The sequence below is a fragment of the Hordeum vulgare genome, chromosome 6H (genome assembly GCF_904849725.1).
Source record: "Hordeum vulgare subsp. vulgare chromosome 6H, MorexV3_pseudomolecules_assembly, whole genome shotgun sequence".
NCBI lineage: Eukaryota > Viridiplantae > Streptophyta > Magnoliopsida > Poales > Poaceae > Hordeum > Hordeum vulgare.
The window spans coordinates 101,350,950-101,353,394 of record NC_058523.1 but is presented as its reverse complement, the minus strand read 5'-3'; the positions used below and the strand labels follow the sequence as shown (position 1 = coordinate 101,353,394).

Genomic DNA, 2,445 nt, shown 5'->3' with positions numbered 1-2,445 from the left:
AATCTTGTATATAGTATATGAACATAATTAAAATGATAAATTAGTATATATACTCCCGCATGGTAGTATATTGAACAAGTGGGGTAACTACCCCTGGGTGGTAGGATATATATATATATATATATATATATATATATACTAAATATTAGTCACTATTGACTTAACTTAAATGGTACTCTTACTATAGTTACACAGAAATTTTGCATGTTCATCAAGTTGAACTCCAAAATCATATATGTTGGCTTTGTTCATTCTATGATTTTACATACTTCTTCAGCTGTTACTTAATCATAGAAAGCCGGCCTAAAATAGGTTCTACTGATTTGACATAGTGTGGTACCTATATGTTTATAAAGGACAAAATCCAACTAATATAAAAGAAAACAATTTCTGTTTCTTGTTTGAGTTGAGCATAAACCTATGTGGAGCTGACACGATCTCTTTGGAGGAAAAGTTTCCGGTCTTTTGTTATGCGACTACGTCCAGATTATTCAATTGATACACATGTGTCCTTAAAACAACTGAAGGTCTACAATGTAGTTTGAGATTTCGAATAGTTAAGCCATAAAGGCCCACAGCCTTTATGAGTTACTTTTGCAGGTACCTTAACTTTAAGCTAAGCATGGACAGACAGTGCGTAATATGTCTGCCATCTGAACCAGAATGCACATTGTGAGCTGCCAACTGAATTCTTATAATTAAGGTGTTGCACGGTTGGCTTCATTTCAAGTAATCATCAAAAATTTGTCAATTTTTCTTTTAAGATTCCTCAAAAGAAAAGTAGTCATCAAAGGGATTGGGGCGAGCCTATCAAGTTTTTATGTTTTGAGCTTCAGTGTGGGGTTTATATATAACCTTGAAATGGAATGTATGAACAACAACGAGTGAAGGCTAAGTACCACACGTGACACGTGGTTAGCAAAATCAAAATTCAAAAAAACGAGTGAGGGCTCAGTGGTTTGGTGTATTATACTTGTCTATGATTCCGTTACAATTTTATTCGACCGTACTTCCTTTCTAATCATTTTTCTACCGATTTTAATCAGTTTTTAGGACATTGTACAAAATAATAAAATGTTAAATGAAGAAACACATACCATTTCTTCAGTAGTTGAAATGGATGTTAATAGTCGCATGCAAAATTGAACAAGATATGTTTAAATTGCCTCCATAGCATTGACGTGTGTTAAGTTTTCGATTTTATAACTTTCTATTTTTATTATAGAATGGGGGGAGTACCTTCCTAATGCTTCATCCTTGTTTAGTAAACTGTAAATGAGAAATAAGTTCTCCTGACACAAAAAAAGAAAGCAATAAGGTTATGCCTCTGTAGTCTGTAGTCTGTACACACATATATATATATATAGCACCCGATACGATTGAGCACCGCAGTTGTGCTGCCCCTCAGTCTATCCATCCATCTGCACATAGATCCTCAACGGATCATACATGATGCAGCGAAGGTTCGTCAGCCGGATGAACGCAAAGGCAGCAGCGGTTCTGCTCCTTGTCCTGCTCGTATCCCACGCGTCATCCGCAGAATGTAAGTGCATGTGATTTCTGCAAGTGGTTATCGTCGCCGTTTTACGTAAATAATATCTGATGCAATGTACTGTATTACGGTACTTGGTGCAGGCCGTGAGGTGCGGGGATCAGGCGGCCGTCGTCTGGATTTCGAGATCCGAAGCCGCGGCGGCGCCGGCAAGGTCAGCCTTGACGTGTGTCCGCCAAGCTTTTGCGGAGGTGGTTCTCAAGGCGATAACTGCTGGTGCTGTGAACTACTGGGGTCTTGCAGCTATGGGTCGCTGCAGGATTGCCTGGCCAACTGCCCCTCATCCCCATAGTCGACGCCCTGAAGGTTCTTCGGCACAGCGACAGAGCGATGTGAGTTCGATTGGCCGGATGATGCGAAACTTTCACTTTGAAAGAGACGTCCACGCTAGTAATTAGACAGCATAGTTCTGTTGCATGTCCAACAGATGGTCAGTAAGAGAGTTACGGTCACACGAGTTCGTCGTTCATGTTAGCTCTTGGAAGAATAAAAATGAAACATGCTCGCATCTTCTACACTATTAGTTTTGGATTATGCCGCTGAAATGCTTATTCAGATTAGCTCTCCATTTCCGAAACGAGAAGAGACAGGTTTTGTTGCGAATAGTGGTTTCGTATTTTTTAATCATCGGCCTGGAGCCAAGTAGAAAAAATTCATCTCTCTCCACCGAAAATTAATCAACTAGATTTCAATTATTAAGACAAGACGATTAAAAGAAACCAACCAAAAGCTCCTAAAAATCAATCGGCGTCTAGCAAGAAGGGTATTTGTTCATTGGTCACGCATCACGGATGACGCCTATCCATGCTTCTCACGTATATAGGGAAAGTTGTGGCTGAACGTAGCTCGATGTGGATACAGTATATTCACGCAAAAAAATGTATCAAAACATT

At 39.5% G+C, this 2,445-nt stretch overlaps 1 protein-coding gene across 1 annotated transcript; it reads left to right on the top strand.

The window, feature by feature from the left end:
• The first annotated feature begins 1,403 nt into the window (after positions 1–1,403).
• On the top strand, positions 1,404–2,102 carry LOC123401264. Its single transcript, XM_045095023.1, has 2 exons — positions 1,404–1,543; positions 1,636–2,102. The coding sequence occupies exons 1-2, from the start codon at positions 1,450–1,452 to the stop codon at positions 1,842–1,844; spliced, it is 303 nt and encodes a 100-aa protein (XP_044950958.1). The 5' UTR covers positions 1,404–1,449; the 3' UTR covers positions 1,845–2,102.
• The last annotated feature ends 343 nt before the right edge of the window (positions 2,103–2,445 follow it).